This window comes from Syngnathus typhle, linkage group LG6 (genome assembly GCF_033458585.1).
Source record: "Syngnathus typhle isolate RoL2023-S1 ecotype Sweden linkage group LG6, RoL_Styp_1.0, whole genome shotgun sequence".
In the NCBI taxonomy this organism is placed as follows: Eukaryota; Metazoa; Chordata; class Actinopteri; order Syngnathiformes; family Syngnathidae; genus Syngnathus; species Syngnathus typhle.
In genome coordinates this window covers 726,526-744,861 of record NC_083743.1, presented here as the reverse complement: position 1 = coordinate 744,861, position 18,336 = coordinate 726,526, and the positions used below count along the sequence as shown (strand labels likewise).

General features: G+C 48.1%; 1 protein-coding gene across 3 annotated transcripts in view; it reads right to left on the bottom strand.

Annotated features, from left to right (window-relative positions):
• Positions 1-18,336, bottom strand: part of LOC133155722 (roundabout homolog 2-like) — a 96,778-nt gene that overhangs the window by 4,024 nt on the left and 74,418 nt on the right. For 2 of the 3 annotated variants that reach the window (XM_061281240.1, XM_061281241.1), the window contains 15 exons: positions 18,121-18,286; positions 17,882-18,048; positions 17,437-17,558; positions 15,869-16,100; positions 12,729-12,853; positions 12,386-12,557; positions 11,495-11,683; positions 11,146-11,172; positions 9,407-9,449; positions 6,726-6,853; positions 5,923-6,195; positions 5,112-5,234; positions 3,339-3,498; positions 2,704-2,967; positions 1,807-2,018 (listed from right to left, as the gene is read on the bottom strand). In XM_061281240.1, the coding sequence (XP_061137224.1) occupies positions 1,807-2,018; positions 2,704-2,967; positions 3,339-3,498; positions 5,112-5,234; positions 5,923-6,195; positions 6,726-6,853; positions 9,407-9,449; positions 11,146-11,172; positions 11,495-11,683; positions 12,386-12,557; positions 12,729-12,853; positions 15,869-16,100; positions 17,437-17,558; positions 17,882-18,048; positions 18,121-18,286 (2,403 nt within the window). The remainder of the gene's footprint in view (positions 1-1,806; positions 2,019-2,703; positions 2,968-3,338; positions 3,499-5,111; positions 5,235-5,922; positions 6,196-6,725; positions 6,854-9,406; positions 9,450-11,145; positions 11,173-11,494; positions 11,684-12,385; positions 12,558-12,728; positions 12,854-15,868; positions 16,101-17,436; positions 17,559-17,881; positions 18,049-18,120; positions 18,287-18,336) is intronic. The other variant, XM_061281242.1, reaches the window with a different exon arrangement.

Sequence of the window (18,336 nt, the reverse complement as noted above, 5' to 3'; positions counted from 1 at the left end):
CTTCAAGAGTTGCGCCTTCCCCGCCAAAGGTTGCAACATATTTTGACTTCTTCTGCAGTTGGAAAGTTCCCCGATGAAAGGAAACTTGTGAAAAATGAACGCTTGCGTCAGGTACAGGAAGCTATCAAGCGCCCACACTCTTAAACCTTTTATTTTTTATGCCGCTGGAATCTGAGGTGGTAACTACTTAGTCCCCCTCTTTGAAATTCCTTTCAGACGTTCGCTCTGAGACAGACAGACAGACAGACAGATTTCCAGCGGGTCCAATCCCGCCACGAAGAATAGCACCGATAATGAAGTGGCGAAAGCTTTGGATATGGAACACTGCCTCAGCATATCACATCACAGAATGACCCCCCCCCCCCCTTACTTTCTTTTTCACACCCGCCAACAGCCACTTTCCACTGCAGCGCTTCCATTCCGGGAAAATAGCGTCGCAATCAAAAATGTCGACAAAGTAACGTAATTTGATAAAAATTCAATCAAGTTTTCTCTTTAAGCTCCAGGGGCGGAAAAGTTCTCAGACTTTTCAAAGCGACTCTGGATGACACAAATTGACGAGAAGGAAAAACTAAACTATTCTATTTCTCGTCACGTTGGAGAATTTTTTTTTTTTGGGGCGCAAAAACAAATTTTTTGGGGGGGGTTACAAAAAAAGCTTTCCAACATTTCAGCACTTTGATGACCCAATTGGACTCACCATTGAAAATATTTACGATTGACTGGGTTTCATCACGCAAAGCGCCATTTCCGTGTTTGTCTAAAACAATGACAAACGCGTGGAGGATTGACAGGGAGTTTACGATTATTTGTACAGCCGGCGGGCGAGCGATGGCCGCAATAAATCTTCAGCTGTCGCTATCTTGGCAGGCCGGGAGGGGAGGGGCTGGTGGGGGTTGCGACCCACGACCAGATAGATTAGAAGAAATAGTGCTGTCTTGCGAGTAATACAGTACGGGCGAGATGCAGCAGATTAGGGCGCAGTCGCCGCTTAAATACATCAGCGCTAGTATGTGTCAGCACAAGCTAAACTACACTTCTATCACACTACGCAAAAGTACTTTACTCGCCGCTGACGGGCCGGAGCAGCCAGCCAAACCTTTGATTCCCTTTTTTTTACATTTACGTTTTCTTCTGCGGCGAGCGAGCGTTGGCAGTTTACGGCCCTCGGGGTGGCCGAACGGCAACGCTCGTTTCTTTTACGCGCGACTTTGCGACGGTCAGCGTGTTAGCCGTGTCGTGCCCTTCATACGTCCTCCCGATCGTTTTGACAGATGGCCGTAAAGGTTTTCAGAGAGTTGTAAAAAAAAAAAAAAAAAAAAAAAAAGGGAAAACGGTCTGGAATGGAAATAGGCAGTGTCACACGTGAAATTTATTTCAAATCTCCTTTGTGAGATACGGTGCCAGACTTGCACTCTCCTGCTTAAAATTCATGGGCTTTTTTTTTTCTTTATAGGAGGGGGGGGGGGTTAATTATAATTCCCCTGAGTGGGCTAGCGGTGTTTAAAAACTTGATTGAGGGACATTGTGTGCATGTTCTCATATCAACGAACACGTTGCAAAGCCACGCGGAACACGACACGTCAACAACAATAATCAACGCTCGCTAAGCACCGAGGAAGGCTGGGGAAAAAAAAAAACTCAGGTATATCCTCAAGTGTTGTCTGTTAAAAAGACTCCCATGAAATTCAGCAGTGGGTTGTGCAACCGCACCGTAAATCCGCCCGACGATGGACAGATTAAATAAAACGACAGCGAATAATGTGTGAGTTTGCTGATGTTGAAGCAAAGCCAAAGTGTTCTGACCTGTCAGCGAGCTGTCCAGATTGTCCATGCTGGAACCCGGCGTGCGCTCCATCCCTCGGGGCCGCCTGGCTCCGTAGCCTTCGTCTTCCTCCTCCTCGTCTTCCTCCTCCTCGTCCGCCAGGTCCGTCTCCAGGTCGGACACCATTGTGCTTGACACGTAGCCCACCGGCGGCGCCGGAGCTTGGGGCGGGAGCGAGCCCGCTTGCATGTGCCTGTTGGCGAGTCGAGGAGGCGAGGACTCATTGACGTGTGTATCACAATAGCGCACATGCTAACCCATTAATTGTGCCCCCGGCTCCACCTTTGTTTGCGCGGCCTTTGATGCAGCAATGGCGTGTAATTAGCGGCCCTCTGGTGTTGTCACAAATGCTCTCCGAGCAACATCGTCATTACTGCGGCTAATGTGACATTTCTTTCCTGACTATAAGCACCCCTCGGAGCAATGAGCATCCTCGCCCTACTACAGAATGGCGCATGGCCTTCATATGACTTGCATGAACAGCCCTGGAATGTGCGTGCATAAATACTAGGACATGTGTGCAAGCATGGCAGGCGTGCCATTAAAATGAAATGATGAATGGGTTTATCTCCGCTGCGCACACTGGCGACACAAAGAGGAACGGCGAGGGCAGCAACAGAATCAATCCTGCCGCTGCCGGCGACCAATATGCGTACACTAAGCCTTTTCAAAGAACACGCGTGTGGAGGTGTGCACGCTGCTTTTCATTGTCAGGCGGAAGCTGTGGCTTGTACTCAACGCTTCTATTGTTTTTTTCTCTGCTAGCTTCAAACAATCCCCAGTGAGACAGTTTAGTTGAAAATGCTACAAATGGAAGCAGGAAAGCATTTTGCTCATGTTGTACAATGAAACAAGATGTTTTGTGGTGGTGGTGGTACCATGTCTGCTTGGCCATGTCCATCTGGTAGGCTCGGGTCAGCTCGTCCAGATGGGCCTGCAGCATGGGCTGCATCTCGTCACGGGGGGACGGGGTGAGCGTGGCCGTCGACTGCTGCCCGAAGGAGACGGCGGCCGGCGAGGAGGCCAGCCCGCGCACGGGCGGGGTGGGCACGCGCTCCTCCTCTTCCTCCAGCTCGTCCTCCATGCCCTGATGGAGGTACGTCTGCACCGGCATGGGCGGACCCCAGCCGTCGCTCTCGTAGCTGGCCGGCAAAAGACAAGAGGTGCTGAAAAGCAAGACTCACTAGGCTGTGTAGCTATTTGTCAAATTGTGCCGATATTGAGGACAGTTATTAACAAAAAAAAAGTGTTTTTAAAAATATCCATTGACTTATTTTTTGCAATGAGAATTCTGAAGCATACTTCGCTCGGCCGGCCTGGACGAGCCGCTAGCTGTCCTCATAGCAGAATTAAGAAAACGTTTATGAGGGACATTTGTCAGCGGGCGCCCGTGACGGACGTTAGACGGCTGCCGCTTGGAGATTTACAGCGCACGCCGCACCTCATTTGGCGGCCAGCCTATTAAAGCAGACGACTCGACAACTAGATTGCAAACGTCTCTGCTCAAACCTACCCTCCTCCGTCGTGGTGCTTGTTGGGGTAGTGGTCCAAGTCGGTGCCGGGAAGAGGGTGGATGGGGGGTGGGGGCAAGGGAACATTGGCCCAAGTGGAGCCGTTGGCTTTGGCGCCTTTGGAAGCGGCCTTGGTCTTTTTCTTCTTCCCTCCTTTACCACCTGAAACGCAAAAATAAGCTGAGGCCTCACAAAAGAACGCAAATGGTTTTAGAGGCAGCTTCGGAAAAGAAGCGCAAGCTTCTTTGAAACGGAGGGAGCCTTTCAAGCGGCTGCCGCCTACACACAAAAATTCAAGGTCGCCTGATGAAAAGCATCCTCCCGTTGATCGATTGGCTGAAAAGCCGCCCATCTCCATAGAAACAGCGGCGAGGAGTCGTCCTCGAGTCTTGCCGCTCCACCCGCTTTGTGGAAGGAAGGACGGACGGACGGACGGACGGACGGACGGAAGGACGGAAGAAAGAAAGAAAGAAAGAAAGAAAGAAAGAAAGAAAGAAAGAAAGAAAGAAAGAAAGAAAGAAAGAAAGAAAGAAAGAAAGAAAGAAAGAAAGAAAGAAAGAAAGAAAGAAAGAAAGAAAGAAAGAAAGAAAGAAAGAAAGAAAGAAAGAAAGAAAGAAAGAAAGAAAGAAAGAAAGAAAGAAAGAAAGAAAGAAAGAAAGAAAGAAAGAAAAGCAGGCTAACAAGCGACATTTGTCTCATCCTTTCCGTCTGGCTTTACTCAAACGATCACACATCACAATGCAGAGTTTTGCATGTGTGTGTTTTTTTAACCTTTGGCAGAGGGAAGACAATTTGTCATTTAAAACGTTCAAAATCTGTCAACTGCCTCACGATTCTAGCGCCCACAAAAAAGAAAGAAACGACTACACAACTTCTGGGCGATGTCGGTAATGCACATGGGACCCGCTTCTTCTTCTTTTTCTAGGAAGTGTGGTGGTCTGGCAAGGAGGTTCCCTCCAAATATGAAAAGTAGAGAGCGCGAGGGGCCTCTCCGCTCTTCTAAATTTAGACACTTTGGGGTTTTTGGGGCACTCCCAGCATATAAGTGCAGGATTGGCCCTGTTTTCATTGGGTGCAGAGGAGGGAAAGCCGCACATAACTCAAAATAATCGTAAAGCATCTCCTATTTGATTTGGCTTAATGGCCCAAAAACAAGACAAAAATAGCAGTAAGGTGAGACGAGCATGACGGACGACGCTGCGCTTACGACAGCGGGAACTCAACGAAACTGGCTTGCTTGGTTGCTTGGCATCCGTACGTGGACCCAAATAAGAAATTCTGCTGGGAAGGAATGGCTTGGAAATTGTAGGACTATTATTTTAGAACATGATGACGGCGGTCGTGCTCTACCATTAAAAGGCCATCAAACGTGTACGCAGGCTGCAAATTTGGCTTTTCAAATTAGGCTTGTAAAATGGCCGACATCATATCTTCTGAGATGATTGAAATGGACTTTTTCAGGGTTAGGTTGGCTTTTTTTTTTTTTTTCATTGGGCAGGGAAAAGGGAGCTGTCGAGTTGAGGCTCAAATGGCTAATTGGGCCACGGCGTCCATTTGAGGGAACGCAGTCATGACAACGCAAAAGCGAGGGAGGCAGCGCAAAAGCTTCACCAGCGAGGGAGGGATGGAGGGAGGGACGGCGTTCATCAAAAGCGTCGCGGATGTCGGCCTTGTACATGCAAATTCCAAATCAATGAAGCAATTAGGAGAGCTGTCAATCAAGAGGCGGAGCGGCCCCGGGGGAGGCGTGTCCCGCATAAAGAAAGCCAACCAACCTGAGAGGCTGCCGCTTCGCTCGGAGCTGTTGTGAGAGCTGCTGGTGCTGAAATCTTGCGAGTGGTTGTGCGGAATTCGATTAGACGGCCCGTCGGTCAGCCGGTAGTCGGGAATGAAAAAAGCTACAAGTGGGGAGGAGGCCCAGGAGAAGCAAAGCGTCAAAGTGGCGTCAGGTGACAGGCAGCGTCAGCGCATGCGGTTAAATCGCCCGGCGAGCGAGCACGACGGGGGCCCAACTTGAGTCGCGGGGTTCGTCTTGCAACCCATTTGGTGCAATTGACCTATGACATTTGAAAAATGCTTCTTATGATGTATCGATTTTAGAAGTGTGAGATATAATATAATAATATGATATCATATATAATATAACATATGTGAAATACATGAAAGTGGCGGAGATACAGGGGCCTGTGTCATTATTCTTTGGTTAAAAATAATGCACACTGGCACCAAAGAAACAAACATAAGACGCGTCTTCATTTGCAGATCATGTTTTTCATAACAAGCGGAAATAGCGCCATCATTCACACGCACGTGTGCATTCTATGGCCACAAAGTGGAATCAATCACTTTTCAGACTGTTGGCAAATGAGACCATACATATGCATGAGATCCCGTCTAAGGAATACTGATTCCGCCATTTACAAGTAATTAATCTGTGTCGGTTTTACAATGCGAGTCAAGCTTGGCTGAATTATAATTCACCCGGGAACCGGAGCTTGTTTACTCAAGATGGGAGGAAACGGAAGGAGGAACTCCAACAAAACAACACAAGGTATCGGGGCGGACGGCGTCCGGCTGCCCACTTACTGTTGTTGCAGGAGTTCTTGTCGGGCAGCGAGTAGCCCAAGTTGGCCATCTCCTGCTTGGCCTGGAGCGAAGCCTTCCACTGGGCCTCGGGCAGCTCCACGGCCAGCTCGTGGATACTGCCCGAGTGCAGGATCTGCGTGGTGGCGTAAGGGGTGGCCTGCGACGCCTGGCCCGGGCTGCCGTAGTTGCCTTTGGTGGTGAAATCGATGCTGCTGTAAATGGCGCCGTCCGACAGCATGGTCCCCGTTTTGTCCCCCTGGTTGCTCGGGATATCTGCCACAAAAACGGGTGAGAAACCTTTATAGTGGGTGTCAAATGATGTGCTAAAATCAATGGCAAACTTGCAGACACCACAATAATTGACCACCCAATGCTATTTTTCCCGCTGATCCGCTTCTTTGAAATAGCCAGCCCTCACTTCTATCAGCCCTTTCCCTCCAAAATTTGTATGCACAACAGTGAGAGCGAGCCTGGGAAATAGCAGCCATCTCCTCGCCCTGCTTGCATGCCCAGCCAAGGGGAGATGATGTAGAGCCACGGCGGAAGCTTCCGCATCTGCGCCAGTCGAGCTGCGCCTGTCCTTCACGACTGGCTGCCTCACAGCGAACACACACACACCAAGCCCCCCCCCCCCCCCCTAACTCCCGTTCCTCTGCTCAAAGCTACGACGAGGGTGTGACAGCAACAGGATGAAACGTTCGCCATTAGTCACCCCGGAGGCTGTGCGCCGTGCGTATCGTACGCATATGTGCACGCGAGCGGACATGATGTGGGTAAAAGCGGCGAGATCTCCCCCGGCTCACCTCCGCGGCCAAAGTTGGCCAGATCATTGGGTCCCCCTGAGCCGCTGTTGACAGGCAAGCTGGTGGCGGGCCAGGAGTCGGCCAACCAGGGGTAGCTCGGGTCGCTGGCGTTCAGTAAGCCTGGCCGACTGGGAAGAAACACAAAATGAGAAAGCAGCTCGTCGTCTAATGAGTCGTCTAAGCCCCATTTAATACCGAGCCGAACCTTAACCCTCAAAACCTCGGACCTGCCCCCCCCACGCGGTTTCAGGAGTTAAGAACAAACGCCCGGCAGCAATCGGCATCCAAAGTCGAAATGCAACACATGTGAGAGAGTTGCCAGGTGGCGGTGCGAGATAAGCAGACGGCGAGCCTCTGAAGAGCCGTGAGAAATCCGCCAATATATTTCTGCCCGCCACAAAGTCGCAATTCCGTTTGGCAAAAAGCGTCGCCTCATCTCCATCGCTTCTCCCGCTGAGTTTTTGTCACGCAACAACGCGCTAATTCACACATTTGCTTTTATGACCAGCTTTTTCTTTTTGACTGCATTTAATATCCAGACAGCTCAAAATCTTTACAGTCAACGACAGTCACCTCATTGCATTTTTTATCGAAGAGCCCTCGTGCACAAAAAGCCTTGCAGATAAATAAATACATAAATAAATACACAAATAAATAAATGAAAAGATACACAAATAATAAAAAATAATAATACACAAATAGATAAATGAATAAATAAATCTGTCTTGTCCTACTGCATGTGTGTGTGTGTGTGTGCGCGTGGGTGTGTGTGGTGCCCCCACCCCCCTCCCCCCCGCCAGCCCAGCAGTGAATTTGAAAGACGAGCGCTTGACAGTTGAATGGCTGCGTCGTCCTTGCATCCGTCACACCGCGGCACTCCCGCTCGGGATAATTAGAATAAGACTGATTTCTTCTGGGGATATTTGTTATACACACACACACACAGTGTCAGTGTGTGTGTGGGTGGGGCTGGACGACGGCGAATGGGCTGCGCACGGGGAGGGGGCGGTTATACATCGAATGAAAAGTTGACACCTAACTTTTAATCCCCCGCCTGACCCAAGATGGATGGCAACCTTGACGGCTCAAATCTCATCGGTGTCGCATTGGACTGACAAAAAGCGCGCCGTAAATATGCCAAGCGGGACCATATTAAACGGAAGGAAAGTTCATTCATCAGGTGTTTATGGTCTCGGCCGACGGGCCAGATGGGAGTTGGATTAAAAGCATTGACGTGAACTAGCGCGTAAAACATTCCCAGAACTGTCATTTGGCCTTCAAAAATTGCCAATCGCCATGGCAACAATGTCAAGGCGTCGAGCGGCCCGAATTCGCTGCTCATGGAAGTGAATCCGCTGCTGAAATATTGATTAGAGCAGATATTAGTCGGTGAGGAATTAGCCCGAGTCGTCTTTGATCAATTTCAAGCGGGAAGCAAATCTACCAATCTGCTGACTATTCATCTTCCACAAATCATTTATTCTTTGAGTGATTGGGCCTAAATGTTCAGTCATGGCAATTTGGCAGCAGCCAATAAGAAAGCTGGAATGGATTTGTGCTCATCTAATTTAAGAAGAAAAAAAAACCTTGGTCACGCTATGAAAATGCTGCATGTTCTTATTTGGGGAGCAGATAGGCAAGTTGCGACATCTGGAATTTGACAAGCGGATTGGCGAGCTCCTGGAGGCGTCGCCTACGCTTCGCTAACTTCTGATATGACGGACGTTTCAATTTGCAGGCATGCAAATCAAAAGTACTCTTGAGAGAACAACTTGACACACACAAGTTGTAATCCATGCCAAATATTGCCCAACTACTGTCTTTCTTGCAAAAGTTTTTTTATCCAATATATAAAATATATGTAATATTTAAAAAAAGATGTAAACTATAAATAAATATAAATACATATATGAAATATAGAGAGATAAAAATAGTTTAAAAGGACATGTTGATTCAAGCAGCCGTGGATTGATCCATTTTGTTGGCTTATTTTTGCCCCAACTGTTTTTACAGTACAGAACACAAATAAGCACACACATGAATGATGTCACCAAGATGCTCTTTCAAGACCTTTCAGCCGGATGGAGCAGTCTGCACTTGGGGGTGGGCTCGGAAAGCGCACACGCACACACGCGCACACATTCACGCACCTTTCTCCTGGGTAATTATTTTTACATTATTACACGTGCTCAGATCCCGGCCGCCCACGCGAGGTGACAGGCAAATTTATCACTCGGGAGGGCTCCTGGCTTTGCCCGCAAAGATAAATGACAAAATAAAAGCCCTCTCTGCTTAAATTGTTTCGCTTAAATCCGCTGAGGAGATTGATGAGTTCATCTAGCGATGCATGAACGCACGCACGGGATGCGGCCCGAATGTATATTTCCGTATAATGTGCAGCTTTTTAGGAGCTGAGAGGAGCACAAACATCTGCTGGGTCGTGATGCATTACAATGTGCGCAGCTTTGGCAAATGGAGTCATAGAGAACGCAACTTCCTGTTTTGATGTGGCGTGGAAGGCAAAGTTGTGTGACCTGCTTATTTGTGGAGCGTTAGCATTGCCTGTGCATTTAATATATATGACGTCTACGTATAACCGTCAATGGGACTGAATGAGTTTGAGTGGAATGATTCAAATCTATTTTATACACTCACACATTTTAAATGCTTTTTTGACTCACCTCCCGTTGCTCATCAGGCCGCCGCCGACTCTCTGGAACGTGACTACAGCAGGAGAAAAAAAGACAAAGCAAAGTGGCTACATATTAAATTTCCATGATTGCATTCAGTTGGGGGAAAAAAAAAAAGGCCAATAATGAGTGTGGCATGTTATCGCTTTGCATATGTCGGAGACGTTAGGTGTTGCTCAAGGACACGGCAAGCAAAACTCATTTTGTCTTATTTTTGCTGCGAGCTTCTTCTCATCAGGTGCGTGATTAAATCTGGAAAAAAATGATTAAAAAAGGCAGCGGGATCGTTCATCAAAGTGTCTGAATCTGCCTGATGCAGATAACAACATTGGCAGCCTTTCATCTGGCAACCGCGTCCACGCGTGTGGACGTATCCATTTCAAACCTTAACTCTCACTTAAAACCCTAAATATCATTTTTGAAACCCTACCTCTGACTTTAAAGCCTACTTTGAAACCGCAAGCCATGTTTAAACCCCCAAATGACAGACCTAAGTGAAAGCATAACCTTGTCTTGAACTCCTGACCACCACCACCAGAAAGCCAAACTTGATATTGTATCTTAAATTTTAAAAGCCTAATCCTTTCTTGAAACCCTAACCTGAGAACCCCCTAGCTTGAAACCCTACTTTGAAAGCCTCACCCTCCCGTCTTGAATGGCTAACACTTTCTAAGCATTCCTAACCTGGAGCGACCAGCTTGAATTTGCAGCCCCAATTATTATTTTGCACAAATGTTTTTTTAGGGCGGCCTCTCAAGTTGACAGGCTCCAAAAAGCACTTTGAAGCGGGACCAGCGGGACGTTTGCAACCTCTGTCGCCGCCTAACAGAAGCGTCCGATGGCGCTCTGAATGCAGATGAATCTTTTTTAATCAGCACTAAATGCAGGCAGGCAGGCAGGACATGATCAGCGTCTAAAAAAAAAATCCCATCACATCTCCGGGCTGCTGATTTGGCTTCTCTGGAGCTGACAGCTTTAGGAGGCCCAGATGCGACACATACATCACCTTCTTGTCAATACAAGGAAGAGCAGAGTCGCTCTCCACACTAATGTTGGAAAAATCACCTCGACGCCACCCGCCCCTACGTTTTATCTTTGCAGCTTCTATTGGAGCGTTTCATCCAGGGATTTTGAAATCAACAATAACATTCTGGGGTGACTCGGGCAGACATTTCCAAAATGTTCAAAGGTTAAAATTGGAATAAAGATGTGTAAAAACGTGTTTGGGACTAGTGTGTGTGTGTGTGTGTGGGGGGCAAATAAACGCTAGCAAATAACGCTAAGCCTGCTAGCTTGCTTTTCTTTGTTTTCACTGCTCTAGAGAAAACTTTGACTTTTTAACAAACACCACTGGCTGCAACACAAACACACAAAATCCACACAAACAAAGAGTATGCAAACACATAAGAAAGATTTTGGGTTACAGACAATATTTGGAAAAGTCACTCCAAAGCAGACGTGGGCAAACGTTTTGTTTAAGGGCCACATTTGATTTTTAAAACCAGACGAATGGGATGGAAAAAGTCTTTCAAAGCTGTAAGATGTTTAACTTCCTCGTTTAACCTAACCACAGGAGGGAAAACATGGATAATATTGTATGACAGGACTCAGTGGGTCTTGCCTGCCCATTCCTGCTTTATAATCTGCCAAATTAGCATTAGCCATTAGCACAAAAAGATTGGGAAGGTTGGGGCCGTGGGAGGTGAGGAGACGGGACAAATGAACAGTACCTGCAGGGGTGAAGGTGAAGGACTGAACTGCAAAACAAGAAGACAGAGAGGTTGTGTGTTAAAGCCTGAAGAGGGAAGTGCCGCTTTGGCTCAGGTGGGGGTGGGGGGTCGGATGGGGGGATCCGTTTGCTGTTGATTGAAATTTTCCATTGCTATCGACTGCTTAGGACCAAAGAAAGATGAGGCGAGGAAAGCAACTACAGAGGTCACAGGAAAGCAAAAGTGAAGAAAACACAAAGAGTCACAAATGAAGTGCGTCACACAAGCCACCATGGCGCCTATTAACGTTCGACTGCAAAGCTTCCCTTGATTCCACCCTGCCCAGTCAACAAGTGCGAGGGATGCCGACCTGCGTAGTTGCTCAGGCCCTTCCTCTTCTTCCTGCGCCAGTAGAGCCAGATGCTGAAGCCCATGAGGATGACCCAGCAGGCGCCCCCGATGCCGGCGATGAAGGCGGGCTGCTTGACCACGTCGGTGATCTGCTCCGTGATGCTGTTGTTGCGGTTGCCGTGGATGATCACGTCCTGAGAGGCCTTGCCTGCCAGACAGACGGCGTGCCAACTTTAAAACGCAGAGCTTGAGCCCAGACCTAACCCTGGCTTGATATCCAATCACGAATTGAAACCATGACACAGGCTAGCTAACCCTGGTGCTAGCTTGAAACTCAGGCTAAATGTAGTATGCAAGCCTAGCATCATCTCAGAAGCTCAGTTTATCGCACGTTCTAACTGAAGAGAAGGAACCACAGACAGGTGCAGAAGTAATCCAGTTCTGTGGAAATGGGAGTCAGAACATTGATTAACCTCAGACAACGTGCAATGATTTCCTGTGAACCATATCGACCGATGGAGCGTGACACCGAGTTGCCAGGATGTGCAGTGCAATATAATGCTGGTAAAAAAAAAAAAAAACAGTGCAAAGACAAAGCTTATTAGAAAAAATCCCCAGGTGAGCGGATTGTTTGCCAAGCCTGGGCCTTTAATTCACTTCGAGGCTGCTAAAGCATAGCGATGGCGAGCCAAAGCTAGCAAGCGGACACACAGATCGATCGCCGGCGTGTTCGAGCGCTTCACACCTTTGATGGCGCCTACGACACTGTGTTCTTAGGGAGGCACGCTGGGGAAATAAGGCCAACTACACTCACAGTTTGGCATCATAATAATGGACGGGAGGAAAGCACACGGCCCAATGGACACTCCATTAGGTACACCTGAACCCAGAAATGTAAACAAGTCCTTACCAATAATGATAGATTGGGGCTCACTCTTGACTCCGACCCCCGCGCTGGTGCTGGCGGCCACTTCCACCCGATACACCACGCCCACCTGCAGCCCGCCCACCACCACCGAGCGAATGGCGGCGTCCACCGTCTTGTTGACGTGGAAGCGTGTCTCGTTTGCGAGGCACCAGATCTGGACCCAAGAGAGACAAGTTGATGAAAGTCAATCAAGGTCATGGGATGGACAATTTCAAGCTCACTCACTCAAAACAGACATCAGCAGTCCACATTGTAAGCTAACAAGCTAAGCTAACCTAGCATCCATGTGATAACAGTGATTTCCAACCCTTGTTTTTGGACTAACCTTGTACTCTTGGATGATACCATTCTGATGGTCGGGCGGAGGGGGATCCCAGGAGATGCTGATTGAAGTGCTGTTCTGGTTTCCCACGGTGAGGACGGTAACCTGCTGAGGCGGGGCGCTGGGGGCTGTGAACACAAATAGGATACAAGCGTTAGGAAGTGCTCACAGTCAGAAATTACAACCATGCCTCACTATTTCTGGCAGGGCTCTCTCGGTTCTCGTACGTCGAGTTCCGTCTCGGAGGGGCGACTAAACAGCACCATAAAGTCTTAAAAAATGTTTTCTCATTTCCGCAGCAGGGCGGAAGCAGAGCTCCGACTACTGACAGGTCAATTACTGGCGCGCCGGCTCCGGCTCACCTCGCCTCCATCCAAAATGGCACTTGTCACCCAGTAAATCTGGGCTCATCCCTCAGCGCCACTGGCCACGGGTTCCCAAGATGAATGGGCCCCCTTATGAAGTCACCACCTCCAGCAGATTAAAAACAATCGAGCCAAGGAGAATCTGATCAAACGGCCCATTCAATCCAGGTGACGGTGCGGAGGGACTTGCCGCGCCACGGCCAATGTCCTTCAAAGTCAATGCTAAGAATGATTTAGCGGCTTATTATCATGCATATTTGTGCTAAACAATTCTCATTTGTCATTAGAGCCCACCCTTAGAGGGGCGCTAATAGAGCCATTAGCTGCGTGATGTATGGCGGGCGCGAATGTGACCTCCTGTCTCTTACGTCAACGCCGACGTGCCAGATAATGAAGAAATACAAACAAATCTTACGGGAGTTTGCTACAATTGCTCATCGGACACTTCTTCAAGATGACTTGCACGATAGAAATGAAAACCGCAAGTAAAAATAATATTTTATTTTTGAGGCAGTTCAATTTTAATGAGCACAAATGGAAGCTATGAAGCTGATAAGGCGCAGGTCTATATTATATACAAACAGGTGGTGACAAAGCTATTTTTGCTTTTCCAGAGACCATCTTGGGAAATAAGAATCGGACACCACGTCGAGCCACGACTTCCATCTTTACGGAACAACACAACCAATACCGACCCTTCATCCGTCCAAATCGTCTCCGAGGGAAATCTGTAAAGGCGCCGGCTAAATTTTAATCACTCCCAAAACTTGACTTCTCCATCCATCTTCCCGCTGTCTCAGAGGAGCTCGGATGGACTATCGGCTTCGAGCAGGCTCGGCGGCGAGGGGGGAGGGGGGGGGGATCGGGGCTTTCAGGATGGAAATAGAAAGTGGTCAATCGTTCCAAGATGCAGATAGAAGCTGAAGCGGGAAGCGTTATCTGCGCCGGTCATAGCCGGGACATGAAGGAGAACCCTCGGGGGAGGCGGCCCGGCGCGTTTTCTTGGTCTCTGACGAGACTTCCACCGCTGCTACCGGAGATACGCTCCCTCAGAGCAAGGGCGGGACACAAATGGACCTGTCACCCTGACGGGATGTGAACAACACACGAGGCGAGCCGCCGTGCGCTGAGGCCAGATGGCCTTCGTCACCGCGACAACCATCACGTCTGTCCCGGGAGTTTGCTCTATCAATTGAAGGCCACTTATAACAGCCCAACTTCCTTATTCCTCAACAGAGCTCCTCGACCTTTTCCTCTACCAATCGGGTTCCAGTTAACGATAGCCGCCGATACGTCGGTTTATCAGAAAATTCTCCCAGAATGGCGGCCATTTTATTGACGTATTCGCTGTAGCCGTGGAATAAACAGAACATCAAGATTGATTTTCATGTGTGGGCTCCCTCTAGTGGTAGGTGGGAGAAAAATCACCGCCTAAGCACAGTTCAGTTGTATTTCATCTTTAACTCATTCACTGCCATTGACGGATATAGACGTCAAAGATCTATTTTAACTTGCAGTGAACGAGTGAAATTGGATGCATTTGCATTTAATCTCTTTTTTTTGTTGTTTTTATGGCCACATTGCGCAATGCACAGGCAGTTGTCGTGATTAATGCCGTCACTCCTCTCAACGGTTTTTCTTGAATCATTGTAGGGATAAATACAACTACGAGGAATATTTCAGTCATAAAGGAGACAACGAGCACCCCGGGCATGAATTGTACAGTCAGAAGATTAAAGCCATAATGATCGATCGGGTTGTTCCTGATACTGTTAATGTGTCAAAGCAGGCCTGAGGTACTGTCGAAGACGGAGATTCAAAGAACCTCAAACACATTTTGCATCCTAGAAGTCAGAATTGTACGGATGTGCCAACATCAAAAGCAGACAAGGTACACGATGAGACCTGCAGCCAAAGCGAGCGCAGACTAATTGACGGCCGGGAGCACCGATGACTGATTCTGTTGGAGCACAACCGCAACGGTGCAATTATAAGAGTGAGCGTGTTGGGGAAACTCCCGTGCACTCAGGACATTACGCCATACCGATGAAGACATAGTGGAGTCCGGAAATACTGCAATGTACCTCGAGGGGGTAAATTGGGACTTCAGCTTCTGATGATTATTTTGTTTAATTTAATTTTTTTTTTATGTATTCCGAATATTCAAATATTACAAATAATACAGTTTCTTGTTCTTTCTCAGATGAAGTCCTTGCATAAAACCAAAATGAAATTGAGGAAGCAAACTAAACACTCAGCTGCTAACATGCTAAGGAAGTTAGCATTTGCTTAGTTATTCACTCCCCAACTTTCTTCAAAAAGTACTCACTAAAAACTGGTAAAAAATTTTATGCCACAGTTAATTAATGGTTGTTTTTATTTTCGTAGATAGTCTGGTAGCACCCTGGCTTTATGCTACACTGAATATAAACATTATTTCCCCAAAGCAATTCCCGGCGCAGGTCATAAAAGTAACTTCGGCCGTGCACAGACTTGTTTTTTGTGCGCCACACTGCTCTGCAACCTTGTCAGAGCTTGTCCGAATCAAACTCGCCCGCCGCCATCTTCACACGACAGAGTGTGTGCGTGCGCTCCAATCGCACCTCATGCCGGCACCCGCCGGGTGATGGATTAGCAGTCAGGATGCAAACTCCCCGCACACACACGTAAACAAGTCGCCGGGCAAAAAAACAGCATTTTGTCTCGGTATCCGAGCGATATGACAAACGGCGGCCTCGGGCGCTCACGAGTCAGCCTTGGCGTGGCGCGACATCGTACCTTCCTCGGTGGTCCGCGCCGTCTTGGATTCGCTGTCCGTGCCTTGGAAGTCGTTGAAGTAAGGCCGCGCCTTGATCTCGTACACGATGCCCTTCTTCAGGGAAGACAGGAGGGCGCTGCGCTCTGACGGCACCTTCACGTCCTGCGTCTGCCAGTGTCCCGGCGAGGGCAGACCTGACGTCTGCCTGTACAGAACTCTGTAGCCCTGGATGAACTGCGACAGGCGATCCACCTGAAAAAGCCCGTCAGGGGTTGGTTAAAAAAAAAAAAAAAAAAAAACTTTAAATGCCATTGACGGGAAATGTCGTCAACAGGAAGGCTCTGCTTAGTTCATATTCCATGAAAAATGAATCCGAATGTTGTGATTTGACTAGTAGAACATATTTTTGGAAAAAACATTTTTGACTTGAGTTCCCCTTTAAGAGACCTTCGGACTGTTTTAAGTTGTGTATAAAAAAAGGAAGCATAATATGTCCTTAGAAAGTGGCCCTATTAAAAAGGACTTTTTTTTTTTTTTTAGGTCATGTACTCCTTCAGATTGCTTCCATGACACTTTAGAGGCCGTTACTAATTTAATGGGCACTTTTATCAACGGCAACGTCCACGCTTAGCTTAATGAACGCTCTGACATTAATGGGCGTCGCCCGCCTTACGAGTTACCACCTAGTCCACCTTGAAAGACGTCAACGTGTGTTCTAAATACCTCCCAAATGCATGCCATTAAATAAAGACAAGAAGCCCCCACTAAGCAAAAGACACCCCCCCCCACGTCGCAATGGTCGCATCATTCATCGTAATGGCTTGTTAACAGTACAAGCAAAAGCCCAGCTTTCCAACCGACATATTAAACAGATGCTTTTTTTTTCCTCCCGCCAGAGTAAATCAGTGAAATGGCATCGGCTGACTTATTAAAGAAATGATTTGGGAATATAAAAGATCTCGGAGCGGAGGTTCGAGCTGTTTACAGAAGGCGTGGTGATTGATGAGGGTAGCCGCTTTTTGCGTTGATTGGACGTTGTCGTCGTAAAATAATAATAAAAAAAAAAAAAAAAAAGCCTTCGTCTTAAATTAGCTCTGCGAGTCTCGAGGTGATACTTATTACTCGGGTAAATAAACATGTCAGCGGGAAAACTGCTAATGTGGTACGCGTTTGGAAATGGAAACAAGCGCCCCCCCCCTTCCTCATAATAGATGCGTGCGTGTGTGTGCGTGAGGACCTGAGTGATTTATACGGAAAAAAAAAAATCAGGTTAGATGAGTTTGTGGCTGCTTGGTGATTTGTCACATGCGGCAGAATGCGCTGATGCTGTGAAATGTAAGCGTTTGCACATACGGCCAAAGAAAGCAAGATAAATGCGTCACATCATAGCAGGAAAAATACTGTTTGCTAAAGACTTTATTACCATAAACATTCATTTCTGTCAAATTGAAAATGCCTCTCGCAGAATCAAAAAGAGACGGATCAACAACCAGATGCTTCTACATACTTGGAGCTGGTTCTGCTGTAGATGTCAATTACCACCAATGTGTGTGTGTGCTTTTTTTTTTTCTTTGTGCCGTGAACTCACCGTCCAGGTAACCTGGATGGCCGTGGGACTCAACACCACAGGGTTGTGCAAGCGGACGATGACCTCGCCCAGCTCTTTCTGCACGTGTCGGTGGTCCACGCCTTGAGCCGGAGGACTGATGTCTGCAAGACCACAGAGATCTTTTTATGAAGCGCACGCTCGCCTTGACACTATTTAGCCAAAAGGCTGATCATCATCATCTCAACTGTAATAAAATCTCCAACGAGGCGGGAGGAGGTCCTTTCTGCCCGTTATATTCATTAACGTAGCGGGGACGACAGTAACTCACTTAGGCCGTTCCAAGAGCAGACATGCTCACTTCTCGTAATTGCTTAAGTGTAGGCCGTAATGAGGCCGAGCTGAGATGGACCCGTTAGACCTCTGGAAACCTTCTGCCGCATTTCAACGCAAGGATGGCGTTTTGTGCTGCTCTTTGTCGGCCTACCTTGCGTTCTGACAGGCTCGGACATGGGACTCGGGTCGCTCACGCCATGGTTGTTGACCGCCCGGATCATGAACAGGTAGATGGTGTTGGGCCGCAGAGCCTTGACGGTGAACTGGGTGGTCTTCACGTGGTCGGCCACCGTTTGCCAGCTGTTGCTCACCGACTGGCTGCGAGGGGCAAAGTTCAAAGTGACAATAAAAATTGAAGCCCAGCAAACCAACCCAGTTAAAATTTCAAACCTGAAGGCCTCGATGACAAAGGAGCTGACGGGCGACGCGCCCACCAGCCCGGCCTGCCAGGATAGCGACACGCTGCTCTTGGTGACGTCGGTCACCTGCGGCTTAGAGGGCGGGCCCGGGAGCTCGTCGTCCCCGTGGGGCTTTGGGAGAGATACGCCGCCAGCTTCTGTACGACGTGAGAACAGAAAATAATAAAATAATAACTAACATTGAAAA